The sequence below is a fragment of the Sus scrofa genome, chromosome 15 (assembly GCF_000003025.6).
Source record: "Sus scrofa isolate TJ Tabasco breed Duroc chromosome 15, Sscrofa11.1, whole genome shotgun sequence".
NCBI classification, from domain to species: Eukaryota; Metazoa; Chordata; class Mammalia; order Artiodactyla; family Suidae; genus Sus; species Sus scrofa.
In genome coordinates this window covers 32,056,590-32,071,314 of record NC_010457.5, presented here as the reverse complement: position 1 = coordinate 32,071,314, position 14,725 = coordinate 32,056,590, and the positions used below count along the sequence as shown (strand labels likewise).

Sequence of the window (14,725 nt, the reverse complement as noted above, 5' to 3'; positions counted from 1 at the left end):
TTTTTTTCAGTGATTCCAGCTTATTTTCCCCTTCATATAAATTTTAGAGCCAGTTTGTCTTTCATCTATAATGACATCCTGCTGAGATTTCTAAAAGTTAAACATCTTATCACCCATCAAGAATACGTCGAGATTTCGACTGAAGAGAAAATATATAACGTATGCCCATATCAAGACCTGCACCTGAGTCTTCATAGAGCATTATTCATAACAGGCAAAAAATGGACCTAATCGATAGTTAAACAAAAGGTGATGTAGGAGTTCCCGTCGTGGCGCAGTGGTTAACGAATCCGACTAGGAACCATGAGGTTGCGGGTTCGGTCCCTGCCCTTGCTCAGTGGGTTAACGATCCGGCGTTGCCGTGAGCTGTGGTGTAGGTTGCAGACGCGGCTCGGATCCTGCGTTGCTGTGGCTCTGGCGTAGGCCGGTGGCTACAGCTCCGATTCAACCCCTAGCCTGGGAACCTCCATATGCCGCGGGAGCGGCCCAAGAAATAGCAACAACAACAACAAAAAAAAAGACAAAAAAGACAAAAAAAAAAAAAAAAAAAAAAAAGGTGATGTAGCCATACCATGGACTGCAGTACAACAAAAAGGAATGAAATATTAGTACACACTACAATAGGAATAAACTCCAAAAACATTATGCTAAGTAAAAGAAGCCACATATAAGGACCACAAATTGCACATTTTCATTTATGTTAAAGGTCCAGAAATGACAGATCCATAAAAGAAAGTAAATCAGGAGTTCCCGTTATGGCACAGTGGTTAACAAATCCGACTAGGAACCATGAGGTTGCGGGTTCGGTCCCTGCCCTTGCTCAGTGGGTTAACGATCCAGCGTTGCCGTGAGCTGTGGTGTAGGTTGCAGACGCGGCTCGGATCCCGCGTTGCTGTGGCCCTGGCGTAGGTTCCCTAGCCTGGGAACCTCCATATGCCGCAGGAGCAGCCCAAGAAATAGCAAAACGACAAAAAAAAAAAAAAAAAAAAAGTAAATCAGTGATTAGTTGGAATAGGAGCTATGAATGGGGATTAACTGTAAAAGGTCACGAGGGATCTTCCTGGAGTGATAAATATGGGTTATAGTGATGCTGCTCAACTCCAAAAATCTACTAAAAATCACTGCACACAAAGCAGGTAAATTTTATAGTAGGTACATTATAAATCAATAAGGTTAAATTATTTTTGGCACAATATTTATGTTAAATCTATGGATCAATTTGGAGAAAACTCACAATCTTTTCTTTTTTTTTTTTTTTAGAGCCGCACCCATGGCATATGGAGGTTCCCAGGCTAGGAGGCAAATCGGAACTGCAGCTGCTGGTCTACACCACAGCCACAGTCACAGCCATGCCAGATCCGAGCCATGTCTGTAGGCTACACCACAGCTCACAGCAACTCTGGATCCTTAACCCACTAAGCAAAGCCAGGAATTGAACCTGCATCCTCATGGATACTAGTCAGATTTGTTAACTACTAGGCCACAATAGAAACTGCGAGAACTGACAATGTTTACTATGTTGAGTGTTGCAACCCATGACCATAACATGCCTCTCCATTCACATGATCTTTGTTTTGTTTTGCTTTTGATTTTTAGGGCTAGGGGTCTAACCTGAGCTACAGTTGCCAGCCTACACCACAGCCACAGCAACGCCAGATCCAATCCGAGACTGCAACCTACACCACAGCTCGTGGCAATGCCAGATCCTTAACCAACTGAGCAAGGCCTGGGATTGAACCCACAATCTCATGATTCCTAGTCAGATTCGTTTCCGCTGTGCCACGACAGGAACTCTGATTTACATGACCTTTGATTCATTCATCAGCATTTTGTAGTTTTCAGCATACAGATCCTGTATGCATTTTATTAAATTTATACCTAAATATTTGATTTTTTTTTGGCCATGCCCACAGCATAGAAGTTCCTGGGCTAGGGAATGAACTTGCACCACAGCAGTGACCTGAGCCACAGCAATGACATCACCAAGGAAACTTTAACCTGCTGCAACACCAAGGTACCCCATAGGTTTTGATTTTTTGAAGCTACTAAAAATGGTGTATTTTAAAATTCAACTTTTGCTAGTGTATAGAAATAAGATTGACTTACATGTGTTGATTGTATTTTGTGACCTTGTTAACCTCATTTACTAGTTCTAATGGCTTTTTCATAGATTCCTTAGATTTTCTTCTTTTTTTTGTCTTTTCTATGGGCACACCTGCAGCACATGGAGGTTCCCAGGCTAGGGGTTCAAGCTGATCTGTAGCCACCGGCCTATGCCAGAGCTACAGCAACAGAAGATCCAAGCCGCGTCTGCAACCTACACCACAGCTCACGGCAACGCCGGATCCTTAACCCACTGAGCAAGGCCAGGGATCAAACCGGCAACCTCCTGGTTCCTAGTCAGATTCATTAACCACCAAGCTACAATGGGAACTCCAGATTCCTTAGATTTTTCTATGTAGATAATATCATATCATCTGCAAAAAGGAACAATTTAGTTTTCTCTTTCTAATCTGCCTTTTATTTTTCTGAATGTATTGCCTTGACTAAAATAGCATTTTTATTTTATTTTTTTCCTTTTTAGGGCCACACCTGTAGCATATGGAAGTTCCTGGGCCAGGGGTCCAATCAGAGCTACAGCTGCCCACCCACGCCACAGCCACAGCAATGCAGGATTCAAGCGGCACCTGCAACCTATGCCTGAAGCTTGCAGCAACACCCAATCCAGGGATCAAACCCGCATCCTCACAGTCTATGTCAGGTTCTTAACCTCCTGAGCCACAATGGGAACTCCTAAAGTTTTTAAATTACAGCAATGTCATTAATCCACACTATACTTGCTTTGGTTGCAAAAAACAATGAGTAGCTAGAACTGGTTAGTTATATAAAAGCTTTAAAACTATAGCATGAATAGTAACAGTCCCTTTACAGTACATTTTATATATATATATGTAATCTCATTTGATCTTCCTAACAATCTAATAGGTGCTTTTTCCACATTACCAAAGAAGAAAAATGGGCCAAGGTAGGCCAAGCAGGGCACTGAGGCTCAGGTGATCATATTACAGCAGATATCGACAGCAATTAAAGCAGTAGACTTTCCAGGATCCAACTTGATCTCGCCTACAGAAGTCTGGCTTTCTTCCCACTGGCTAGCAGGCAGCCCCAGGCACTGACTGAGTTGCCTCCTCTATAAACTAGTGCTAGTGAAATACAGAACAAAAGCCAGGACAGAGTCACACAGTGAGAGAGGCTGAGGGAATGAACACTGGCCCACCTGGCACAAGGAGGCAGGTGCTCCTGGAGTAGTACCTGAGCAAGCACAGTGCCTTCAAAGAATCACAGGTGAGGGAGCTCCCGTCGTGGCTCAGTGGTTAACGAATCCAACTAGGAACCATGAGGTTTCGGGTTCGAGCCCTGGCCTTGCTCAGTGGGTTAAGGATCTGGCGTTGCCGTGAGCTGTGGTGTAGGTTGCTGTGGCTCTGGCGTAGGCCAGCGGCTAGAGCTCCGATTCGACCCCTAGCCTGGGAACCTCCATATGCCGCAGGAGCGGCCCAAGAAATGGCAAAAAGACAAAAAGCAACAAAAAAAAAAGAATCACAGGTGAGTGATTCAGTAGGTATGTGAGGGTCAGGTCCCAGGGTCTCACATTTTGGAGAAGACATTTTTGGTAGCTTCTAATTTTTAACATATGAGTGTGCAGTCAGGTGGCTGGATTCAAAGTCTGGCTCTGCCACTCACCAGGCATGTAGTTTTGGACACATAACTTCATCTCTTTGTTGGTGAAATGGGACTAATAACTGCACCTACCTTTGAGGGTTGTGAGAATAATCAGTATGTAAAGTACTCAGGAATTAGCAAACGACAGCCCATTATTTCTATAAGTAAAATTTTACTGGCACGCAGCCACACTCATTCATTATAAATTGTCTACGCTGACTCGGTGCTACAACAGAGTTATTGGGGAGGATGTGGCAGAAACCGTACGGCCTGCAAAGCCACAAATAGTCACTATCAGGACCCATACAGGAAAAGTAACCCTGGCTTGAAACAACGCTGGAGCAAAACAAGTACTCAAGAAATGTTAGCTATTATTTAAACCCAAACTCACCTCCAGAATAAGCTTGAGTATATACATGAAGATACACACACAAGCATTGACAATGGGAGTGACCAATGCAAAACAACATCCATTAACTGGTGGCTGATTAAATAAATTATCAGAGCATTATACAGCCATTAAAAAGAAATGAGGGTGGGAGTTCCCGTTGTGGTGCAAGGGAAAGGAGTCTGACTAGTATCCATGAGGATGCAGGTTCGATCCCTGGCCTCATTCAGTGGGTGGGGGACCCTGCATTGCCGTGAGCTGTGGTGCAGGCCGGCAGCTGTTACCTCCCTTTCGACCCCTAGCCTGGGAACCCCTATACGCAGCCCTAAAAATAAATAAGTAAATAAACAAATAAAAGGAATGAGGGATATCCATGTGTACATATAATGCCGTGTGTACATATAATGTATATGCCAACATGTTAAGATTTCCAAGGAATTCCCGTCGTGGCTCAGTGATTAACAAACCTGAGTACTATCCACGAGGACGAGAGTTTGATCCCTGCCTCTCTCAGTGGGTTAAGGATCTGGCCTTGCCGTGAGCTGTGGTGTAGGTTACAGACACGGCTCAGATCTGGTGTTGCTGTGGCTATGGCACAGGCCGGCAGCTACAGCTCCAATTAGACCCCTAGCCTGGGAACCTCCATATGCCAAAAAAAAAAAAAGATTTCCAAGATCTTTAAATAATTGAAGATCATTATGTGAAAAGGTATAATGATACATGCAATATAATCCCATTATGTGACAAAAGAACATACGCAAAAACAAAACCAATGTGTATACACAGAAAAGGCTAACTACCAAGAGAGAAGTACTGAGGAAATTTCACCCTTAGTAAATGTAGTTCAGTACTGTTTGACTTTTTTTTTTTTTTTTTCCAGAGTTGCACCCACGGCATATGGAGGTTCCTAGGCTAGGGGTCCAATCTAAGCTGCAGCTGCCTGCCTACACCACAGCGACACCAGAGCCACATCTGCAGCCTACACCACAGCCCACCAGCAACGCTGGATAACTAACCCACTGACCAAGGCCAGTGATAAAACCTGCATCCGGATGGATTCTTTTCAGCTGCACCACAACGGGAACTCCCCATTTGATTTTTTTAATGAGCTGAAGTTCTGCAATTTATCTCATGACTTACAAGTGTTATTTGAATGGCTCAGGTTGTATCCCAAAGGCACATGTTTCAAACTGCAAGGTCTTCTCCCCTCAGGGACAAACTAGAGTGTGGATGAATCTCAAATGCCAAGTGAAGTAGCCAGAGTCAAAAACCACACACCACATTCTGGAAAAAGCAAAACTGTAGTAGAAGTGGAGAACAGATCAGAGGTCAGGAGTTGAGAATGGGCTTGTCTCTGAAGGAGTTTAGGGGGTGATACCCTTCTGTACCTTGATTGCGGTGGTCCTTTGCTCACTGAACTGTACACCACAAAGTGACTATTACTATATGTAAACTTAACAATAAGTTTAAATAAACACGTCCAACACACTTGAGGGGTACCTTTTCTTTGAGCGACCTCTGAGCACACAAACATATGGACTGATGCAGGAAATGTTTTCGACCACATTTCCCTGTTCGCCTCTGGCACAGATGATGCCGCTAGGCGAGAGGGGCAGCCCTGGCACCATCTGCCAGCTGAATTCCCACGAACACACACCTGCCGTGGCCCACGTTCATTTAAAACGGGATTATTTTCTTCTGGTTCGGTGCCTGTCGGTCTGCGCCCCACCCGGAAAACCACGAAAGGCCTTCGGAGAGAAGGGACGGCGGGCGAACGACCCGGACAGGCTTTTCTGCCCCGAACTGAAAGCTGGAGCTGCTGAGGAGCTGTCAAGCACAGCAACCGGAGCTACAGCACGGGAATCACTGCTACTTCAATCACGGACCACTGACGGAATCACGTTGACAACGGCCAAAAAAATAGCACCGGGCTCACCAAGCCTCAGCAAAACACTGCGGGGCACGGGGCACGGCGCACGGCACCATACACCCTTGGAAAAGAAAACTCCCAGATCGCAGGCGCCCGCAGAAGCGCAGACCGTCCAACAGCCGGCTTCATAAGCAATCGCTATCCTGCCATTCAGACCTAGCACGAGTGGACGTGTTCTGGACTCCTTTCTCGGCTTAGAAAACGCTCCCTAAGCCCCATTTCCAAATTACTCTTCCACCCTTTTCCCCCGCCCACCAAGCGCGGGGAATTAGGAGCACGCATTTCAGGCTTAAAATACAGTTTGGCGGTGCGGAATCGCGCCGCCCACGTAACAATCCCGGCTCCTTAACAAAGCCCCAAACTCCTCTCTCCGAGAATCTGCAAAATGGTCTCACTCGGCCAGAGTCTCCCTCCTTCCTCAGAGAGGGGCACAAAGCACGACCTCGGTGCAAGCCGCCTGCTCCTTACTTTCCAACAATAACTGCAAAACCCCAATGTACCCCCTCCCCACAGGAGCTCCGCCACGTGCCGGGGGCGCGGGGACCGGGGCGATCCCGGGAGGCCGCACAGCCTGGGAGGCCGCGCCGCCGTGGACCAAGTCCCGACTGCCTGCGGAACCTCGGCCCCCACCGCCGTCTCCCTCCTCCCGCACGGTTCCGAGGGCCGCAGCGAGCCCACTGGGGCCGCGGGGCGGGGGCGGCTGCGTTGCTCACCTGGGTCCACCGCGGCGGCTCGGGGGTCCCGGGCGGGCCCTGGGAGTTTCCTGGCCGAGTGAGTCACTCGGGCGGGCCGGGAATGCGCCAGGAAACACCCGGCCTCCTCCCCTTCCTCCCGGGGCGGGGGCTCTCCCGGCTCGGCCCCTTCCTCCTGGCGCTCCTCCCTCCGCGCTCCGGCCTCAGCCCAGTCCGCTCGCTCCTCTCCGCTGTGCGCCTTCCACCGTCCCTGCAGCTCCGCACTGAGCGGGGCCGCGCTACCCTCCCGTGGCCGAAATGCTCCCCAGGGAGAAGAGCCCCGAAGGCCACCTGCTGGCTTAGGCCTGGGACCACCGGGGTTGAGGGGGGATGGGAGGCGGATGAGGGGCTTCTGCGAGGGAGCTGCACCGCTTGGGCGGTAAAAAGAGCAGGAGTCCACACCCTGTGCCAGGCTCCACCCGGGTCAGGGCTGTGGATGACATGAGCTGCAGAAGGGACTTGGGGTACAGCAAGGGTGCACTGTCCTGGCGCCCCACTGCCAGGGAGTAGTTGTGCACACCTGTGCTCCGCGGGATGGGGCCGGCAGATGGCCGGTACCGGGTGCGACCGGGACACGCCTGCAGAACAGAGCCAACCGGGAGAAAATGACCCGGACCGGCCCTTGCAGTGGTCGAGACTGTACAACTCCGTCTCCCTTCTGAGCCGGGGCCAAGGAGTGCGCTGGCTTGTGGGAATGGCTGGCAGAAGAAATCCTGATGGACTGGTCCAAAAACACAATCTTGAGAAAGGCCAGTGAAGTAACGTCTTGGGGAAACACTGAGTGGAGAGTGAGCTTGTTACAAATATGCTTGGGAGAAAAATTTCCCCAAACTCCCCCACCCACCCCCACCTACCGACTCCTTCGCGACCCACCCCACCACCCCACCACCCCACGCCTCCCCAATTATTATAAGAATGAGCAATAAAGATAGACAGCAGGTACTCTAATTTGGCCACTAGATTATGAAAACCTCAAGTTTCATTACCCCCGCTGTCCTCTCAGTGATGCAAAAAGTTATGGCAAATGGTTCCTGACTAAACCAGAATCTACCAGTTGTCTGAATAGTCAGAGACCATTTTTTTCTAGAAGCTCCTGGAGCTTCCACATGGCTCCTGCGAAACATGGGTTTTGAGTGACTTTCTGGTTCCCAGCCAGCCCACATGTTTTCAGTCAGAATACTGCTTTTCTCTGCCCAGGGCTGAGTCTCAAAGATTCCAAAGGGTTGTGTTTTGTTTTTGTTTTTCTGTTTTACACTGTAGATGAAGTGACAGAATACAAATTCAAGGTATATTGTGATAATTTAAAAATATTGTGATCCCTAGAGCAATTTAAAAAAAGCAATTAAAAAATCCAAGAGAGGAAATAAAATGGAATGCTAAAATATAAATCCAAGAAGACAGCAAAGAAGGAGCAAAAAGCACATAAGACAAACAGTAACAAAGAGCAATTAGATCTAATCCAACCATTAGTAATTACATTAAATGTAAATGAACTAAACACATCAATTTAAAAAACTGTCACATTGGATATAATTGGATATTGGATATGGCTGTTTAAAAGAGACATTTAAATATAAGGACACAGAGATGTTGAAATTTTAAAAGATGGAAAAGCATCTATTATACATATGCTAATCATAAGAAAGTTGGAGTGACTGCATTAATATCAAAGTAGACTTCAAAACAAGGTGTGACCAGAAATTAAAAGGAACATTTGGTAAAGACAAAGGGGTCAATTAATTCAGAAAAAAAAAGGATAATTTTTAGTGTATAGCAGCAGATAAGCTTTGAAATACCTCAGAAAACTGATAGAATCAGAAAAAGAAATAGGCAGGAGTTCCCACTGCGGCTCAGCAGGCTCTATCCCTGGCCTCGCTCGGTGAGTTAAGGATCTGGCATTGCCCAAAGGTGAGGCGTAGTTCCCAGAGGAGGCTCCGATCTGGTGTTGCTGTGGCTGTGGTGTGGGCTGGCAGCTGTAGTTCCAGTTTGACCCCTAGACTGGAAACTTCCATATGCCACAGGTGCGGCCCTAAATAGGAAAAAAAGAAAAAGAAAAAAAAAAGGAAAAAGAAATAGGCAAATATACTATCATAATTAGAGATTTTATTACCCTTCTCTTAGTTATTGATAGGACTAGTGGACACCAGTAAGATACAGAAAAAATTTAAAGCAATTGACCTGTTTGCCTTTAATGGTACTCTCACAAAACAAAATACGAAATACATTGTATTTAATGAAAGATGCTCAGGGAGTTCCTGTCGTGGCGCAGTGGTTAACGAATCCGACTAGGAACCATGAGGTTGCGGGTTCAGTCCCTGCCCTTGCTCAGTGGGTTAACGATCCGGCGTTGCCGTGAGCTGTGGTGTAGGTTGCAGACGCGGCTCAGATCCCGCGATGCTGTGGCTCTGGTGTAGGCCGGTGGCTGCAGCTCCAATTCAACCCCTAGCCTGGGAACCTCCATATGCCGCGGGAGCAGCCCAAGAAATAGCAACAACAACAACAACAAAAAGACAAAAAAAAAAAAAAAGATGTTCAAAATCTTTATACTGATCCCTCAAAGTATTACTAAGAAGAATTAAAATTTTCAAATAACATACACAAATATATGTTAGGAAATAAAACAAGTCTCAATAGATTTCAAAGGATTGAAATCATATAGAACTTTCTCTGACCACTGTGAAATTGAACTAAAAAGCAGTAACAAAAAGATAACTTTTTAACTGTCCAAATATTGGAGTTCCCCTCATGGCTCAGCAGAAACAAATCTGAATCCATGAGGACAAAGGTTCAACACCTGGCCTTGCTCAGTGGGTTAAGGATCCAGCATTGCCGTGAGCTGTGTTGTAGATCATAGATGTGGCTCAGATCTGGCGTTGCTGTGGCTGTGGTGTAGGCCGGTGGCTGCAGCTCCAATTCGACCCCTAGTCTGAGAACCTGCATATGCTGCAGGTGTGGCCCTTAAAAGTAAATAAATAAAAATAAATAAATAAATGCCCAAATATTAGACTACTAAATAATACATTTCTAAATGTTCCTTTTGTTACCGGCCAGGGTTCTTGGCCTTTCTTAATCAACAGAAATTGATAAGAGGCCAGGCAAGAAATTTAAGCAAGGCTTTATTTGGGGGGGGAAGTGAAAACAAGTATCACGTTCTCTTGCTCTCTCCCACAGTAGGCTAAGCTGGTTCCTTATATGGGGTGAGGGTAGGGGCAGATCTCAGGGTCAGGCCAGAGGGATGGCTTAGTTGGTCTGCCCACCCCCATGGTGGAGCTATGTGCAGGAGGCATACCCAGTGACCTGCTTTTCTTCTGGTTCTTCAGAGGTGCCATTTGGATTTTTGGTCATTCTGTATCTTTTTGTCCATAATGGGCCTAAATTGCACATGCACACAGTTCTTTTTAGCCCGTTATACTTTCTTTGTATTTTGTTGCACAAGGATACCATTTGTCCAGGTGATTCCAGGTCCAAAGACCCAGCCCATCTCACCTTGATCAAAGAAGAAATCACAATGGAAATGGGAAAATATGTTGAACTAAATAATAATGAAAAAATGACATCAAAATTTATAAGATGCAGCTAAATGAATGCTCAGAGAGAAAGTTAATATATCAAATACATAGAGTATAAAACAAGAAAGGGTTAAAATCCATTCTCTAAACTTCTACCTCAAAAACATTAGAAAAACAAAAGGAAATGAAATCCAAAGAAAGTACAAGTGAAGAAATACCAAAGATAAGAACAGAGGTCAGGGAGTTCCCTTCTTGGCTCAGTGGTTAACGAAACAGACTAGGATCCATGAGGATGCGGCTTTGATCTCTGGCCTTGCTCAGTGGGTTAAGGATCCGGCATTGCTGTGAGCTGTAGTGTAGGCACCAGACGAGGGGCTAGGATCCTGCGCTGCTGTGGGGGTGGTATAGGTTGACTGCTGTAGCTTCGATTTGATCCCTAGCCTGGGAACTTCCACATGCTTCGGGTGTGGCCCTAAAGAGCAAAAAAAAAAAAAAAAAAAGGGAACAGAGGTCAATGAACTAGAAAACAGATGACCAAATAAGAAAATCTTCCCTGAGGGATAAATTAGGACCTGGGGATTAAAAGATGTACATTACTGTATATAAAATAGATAAACAGCAAGGACTTACTGTGTAGCACAGGGAACTATATTCAAACTCTTGTTTTTGTTTTTTGGGGGGTTTTGCTTTTTACGGCCACACCTGTGGCATATGGAGTTTCCCAGGCTAGGGCTAAAATCGGAGCTACGGCTGCCAGCCTATGGCACAGCCACAGCAAGGCAGGATGCGAGCTGCATCTGCACCCTACACCACATCCAGCAACGCCAGATCCTTAACCCAATGAGTGAGGCCAGGGATCAAACCTGCAACCTCATTGTTCCTAGTCAGATTTGTTTCCGCTGCAACAGGATGGGAACTCTTATATTCAAACTCTTGTAATAACCTATAATGGAAAAGAATCTGAAAAAGAATATATACTTTCTGAAAAGAATATATATATATATGAGAATATATATCTGAAAAATAGTATATTTATCCTAAGACAAAGTTGTAAATCAACTACTATTTTTAAAAAATTGTTTTTAGAAAAACATAAATTACCAACAACAGGAATAATAGGAGTGACACCAATCGTTTCTTACCAAAAATAAAAGTGTAAGTATAAAACACCTCCTACAGCTCAATACCAAAAAAAAAAAACCCCATCAAAAAATGGGCAGAAGACCTAAACAGACAATTCTCCAAAGAAGACATACAGATGGCCAAAAAACACATGAAAAGATGTTCAACATCGCTCATTAGTAGAGAAATACAAATCAAGACCACTAGGAGGTACCACCTTACACCAGCCAGAATGGCCATCATCAAAAAGTCTACAAACAATAAGTGCTAGAGAGGGTGTGGAGGAAAAGGAACACTCTTATACTGTTGGCAGAAAACAGTATGGCGATTCCTCAGAAAACTAAAACTAGAACTACCGTTTGATCCAGCAATCCCACTCCTGGGCATCTATCCAGAGGAAACCATGAGTAGAAAAGACACTTATACTCCAGTGTTCATTGCAGCATTATTTGCAATAGCCAAGACATGGAAACAACCTAAATGTCCATCGACTGAGGAGTGGATCAAGAAGATGTGGTACATATACACAATGGAATATTACCTAGCCTTTAAAAAGAAAGAAATAACAGAATTTTTAGCAATATGGACGGACCTAGAAATCATCATGCTAAGTGAATTCAGTCAAACAGTGAGACACCAACATCAAATGCTATCACTACATGTGGAATCTAGAAAAAGACACAATGAACTTTTTGCAGAACAGCTACTGACTCACAGACTTTGAAAAACTTATGGTTTCCAAATGAGACTGGTTGGGGTGTGCGGGGATGTACTTAGGGTTTGGGATGGATATGCTGTAAAATTTGGTTGTGATGATTGTTGTACACCTATAAATGTAATACAATTCATTAAGTAATAGAAAAAGTAAAAAAAATAAAAAACAAATAAAAGTGTAAGTAAAAGTATTGTATGAAAAATTTCATGGCAATAAGTTTAATAATTCAGAAGAAATAGATTGCCTGACGTCGCAACAGAACAATGGGAGAAAAAAGAATGTATACATGTGTGTGTGACTTGGTCCCCATGCTGTACAGCAGAAAAAAATTAAAAATTTTTAAAAAATAACTAGATTGCCTGAAAATATGACTTTCCAAAACTGACACAAGAAAAAAATAGAAAATCTGAATATTCCCATATTAGTAGAAGAAAAAAATGAATCTATATTTTAAAACCTTGGAGTTCCCATCATGGCTCAGCGGTAATGAACCCATCCAGTGTCCAAGAGGATGGAAGTTTCAATCCCTGCCCTCACTTAGTGGGTTAAGGATCCAGCAGTGCTGAAGCTGTGGTGTAGGCTGCATCTCAGATTGGACCCCTAGCCTGGGAACTTTCATATGCATGGTGAGGCCCTAAAAAGACAATTAATTAATTAATAGAACCTTCCTGAGTTCCCATCGTGGCTCAGTGGTTAATGAATCTGATTAGGAACCATGAGGTTGCAGGTTTGATCCCTGGCTCAGTGGGTTGGGGATCCAGCCTTGCCGTGAGCTGTGGTGTAGTTTGCAGACTCGGCTCGGATCCTGAGTTGCTGTGGCTCTGGTGTAGGCCAGTGGCAACAGCTCCAATTAGACCCCTAGCCTGGGAACCTCCATGTGCCAAGGGTGTGGCCCTAGAGAAGACAAAAAAAAAAAAAAAAAGAAGCCTTCCCATAAAGAAAATTACAAGTCTATATAGCTTCACTGGTGAATTCTATAAAACATTTAAGGAAGAAACAGACCAGTTTCACAAAGCTATAATAAAGGCCAGAGCGAACATCATATTCAGTGGTGTAAGACAAACAGCTTTTCCTCTGAGATCAGGAACAGGTCAGAGATGGCCATTTTCATCAATTCTGTTCACCCTAGTACTGGAAGACCTACCCAGAGCAGTAAGGCAAGGGGAAAAAAAAAATCCAAAATGAAAAGGAAGAAGCAAAATTATCTGTTTGCAGATGATATGATCTAATACGTCGAAAATCTAAAAAGCTTAAAAAAAATTCTTAGGAGTAATATGCCAATTCAACAAAATTACGGGTTACAAAATCAACACATTAAAAAGTTATTTGCATTTTCATGCTTTAACAATGAACAATCCAAAAAGGAAATTAAGGGAGCTCCCTTCATGGCTTAGTCGTTAACAAGTCCGGCTAGGAACCATGAGGTTGAGGGTTCGATCGCTGGCCTTGCTCAGTGGGTTAAGGATCTGGAATTGCCATGATCTGTGGTGTGGGTCGCAGACGTGGCTCAGATCCTGCGTTGCTGTGGCTCTGACGTAGGCCCGTGGCTACAGCTCCAATTAGACACCTAGACCGGGAACCTCCATATGCCTCAGGAGTGGCCCAAGAAATGGCAAAAAGACAAAAAAAAAAAATACAATACAATACAATACAATACTTAGGAATAAATTCAAGAAGTAAAAGATTTGTACTTAAAACTATGAAACTTTGCTGGAAGAAATTAAAGAAGACAAATATATGGAAAGACATCTCATGTTCATGGATTGGAAGACAAGTTTTTTTTCCAGTTTCATTAGATATAACTGACATAGAGCTCCGTATAAGTTAAAGGTGTACCTCATAATTATTTAACATACAGATACTGCAAAACGATTACCACAATATATTTAGTTAATATCCATCTCCTCATACAGAAAGAAAAAAAATATTTCAGAAAGAAAAAATATTTTTCCTGTGATAGAATGTTTGAGATTTTTTCTCAACTTTCAAATATACCACACAGAAGTGTTAAAAATAGTCATCGTGTTATACAGTACATCCCCAGTACTTATTTTTCCTGTAACTAGAAGTTTGTGATCTCGGAGAGGAAGCACTGAGTGATGGCTTAAAGTAAGATCTTAATTTTCTGCTTGGGAATTGAACCTGGGCAGCCTGGTTAAAAATCCCAGCCACTAGACCAGCTAGAGGCTACAAGCAGAATTGCCCTGATTCTTGCCCCTTTTTGAAAGCAAGAATGCTTCAAGGAGGCCAAGACTGTGAAAAGAGCTATAAAGTTTGTTTGAGTCACAGTACAGCATGTGGGAGAGCACACAGAGAAGCAGTTTATTTAAGTCAGAAGCAAAGAACTAATACACACCCTAAAGAGGAGTGCGGGTGCCGGCGTCCCCCTGAGTGAGGAGCCACCAGAGAGGGGATTTAACTCACTTATGTAGCACAGTTCTTCCGGGTCTTTGTTTGCCTTTGGCCAATTATCTTCCTTTATTTCTCACACCCGAGGGACACAGGACCCTCCCCATGTGCATGCGCATCTTTTGGCAAAGATGGATTCCAGAGCAAAGGGTGCTGGGACGGTATCAGGACTCATTTTGGCCTGGTGCCCCCTCCCTTTCT

At 44.5% G+C, this 14,725-nt stretch overlaps 2 protein-coding genes across 2 annotated transcripts in view; both read right to left on the bottom strand.

Annotated features, from left to right (window-relative positions):
* CYFIP1 (cytoplasmic FMR1 interacting protein 1) overlaps window positions 1-6,884 on the bottom strand; it is a 110,665-nt gene extending 103,781 nt beyond the window's left edge. The window contains 1 exon segment of the mRNA XM_021075607.1: window positions 6,752-6,884. The gene's annotated coding sequence lies outside the window, so the exon portion shown is untranslated.
* LOC110256907 lies at window positions 6,794-10,250 on the bottom strand. Its single transcript, XM_021074724.1, has 2 exons — window positions 10,211-10,250; window positions 6,794-7,725 (listed from the first exon to the last, which is right to left on the bottom strand). Exons 1-2 carry the CDS (start codon window positions 10,248-10,250, stop codon window positions 6,815-6,817), a joined length of 951 nt encoding a protein of 316 aa, XP_020930383.1. The 3' UTR covers window positions 6,794-6,814.

Excerpts from the sequence above, each read along its gene's own strand:
- LOC110256907 (XM_021074724.1), bottom strand. The coding sequence starts at position 10,250 with ATGGGCTGGGTCTTTGGACCTGGAATCACCTGGACAAATG. Across the intron at positions 7,726-10,210 it reads TGGAATCACCTGGACAAATG|TGGCCAAATTAGAGTACCTG; the intron begins GTATCCTTGTGC and ends TTCATAATCTAG.